General features: G+C 29.5%; 1 protein-coding gene across 1 annotated transcript in view; it reads right to left on the bottom strand.

The window, feature by feature from the left end:
- Positions 1 to 1,022, bottom strand: part of LOC107569862 (transcription factor HIVEP3-like) — an 18,168-nt gene that overhangs the window by 4,144 nt on the left and 13,002 nt on the right. The window contains exons 4-5 of the mRNA XM_016256021.1: positions 619 to 720; positions 28 to 31 (exon numbers count right to left, since the gene is read on the bottom strand). Coding sequence (XP_016111507.1) covers positions 28 to 31; positions 619 to 720 — 106 coding nt within the window. The remainder of the gene's footprint in view (positions 1 to 27; positions 32 to 618; positions 721 to 1,022) is intronic.

Genomic DNA, 1,022 nt, shown 5'->3' with positions numbered 1-1,022 from the left:
GTCAATGGTTTAATGCTTTAAACTAGCAATACTATAAAAATAAGTTAATTTTGAGTAACTGACATGATATAAATTATACATATGTGTGCTACCATTCAAAAATTTGGGTCAGTAAGTTTTTTCTTTCTAAATATTAAAATGAATAATATTCAGCAAAGATGCATTAAATTCATCAAAAGGGACAGTAAACATTTATAATGTTGCAAACAATTTCTATTTCAAATAAATGCATTTTTTTTTACTTTATATTAATTACAGAATCTTTAAAAATGTATATTTTTATTAATATTTGGATCAAATATTAAGCAGCACAACTGGTTTCAACATTGATAATAGTAACAACAAATCTATTAAATACAAATAATAAATCTTCAGCATATATTAGCATCAAATCAGCATATTAGAATGTTTTCTGAAAGATCGTAACATTTGAAAATATATTCAAACGGTTAATTTAAATTGTAATAATATTTCAGAATATTACTGGTTTTACTGTATTTGTGATCACAAATGAATGCAGCTTTGGTGAGCTTAACTATATTACATAATGTTTTATTACATAATATACATTGCAGAGTTGTATATATTTTTAATATTTAATATTTTGTTTTCTCTCACCTCCCTCATCTGTCTCAAGCTCACACTGGACTGGTCCTGGAGCAGTTCCCTCTGGACATCTCTTCCCATGAGCCTTTGACTTCATATGTTTAGTTAGATTCCCTGAGGAACGCCGTTTCATCATGGGAACACCAAAGAAAATATTAAATGCATTTATATCATGTGCATCCCTGTGAGGGTACAGGTGTAGACTTAACCATGTGCATACTGTATAAACAACGTCTGGTGTCACAGAACGAGTGATATTATAACATATATTATAAGCCTCATAAAGCCCCATTATAAACCCCTATCTTTCTTGTGTTTACAACATTTCTGACTAAAACAGAAAGACAGGGCACATATTGTTGTGCTTTTCATAAATGAGTTTAAAGGGGTCATATGATGCGATTTCAAGTTTTCCT

This window comes from Sinocyclocheilus grahami, unplaced genomic scaffold (assembly GCF_001515645.1).
Source record: "Sinocyclocheilus grahami isolate Dianchi unplaced genomic scaffold, SAMN03320097.WGS_v1.1 scaffold1389.1, whole genome shotgun sequence".
Lineage (NCBI taxonomy): Eukaryota > Metazoa > Chordata > Actinopteri > Cypriniformes > Cyprinidae > Sinocyclocheilus > Sinocyclocheilus grahami.
The sequence above is the reverse complement of the archived record's forward strand: the minus strand, read 5'-3'. Positions and strand labels throughout refer to the sequence as shown.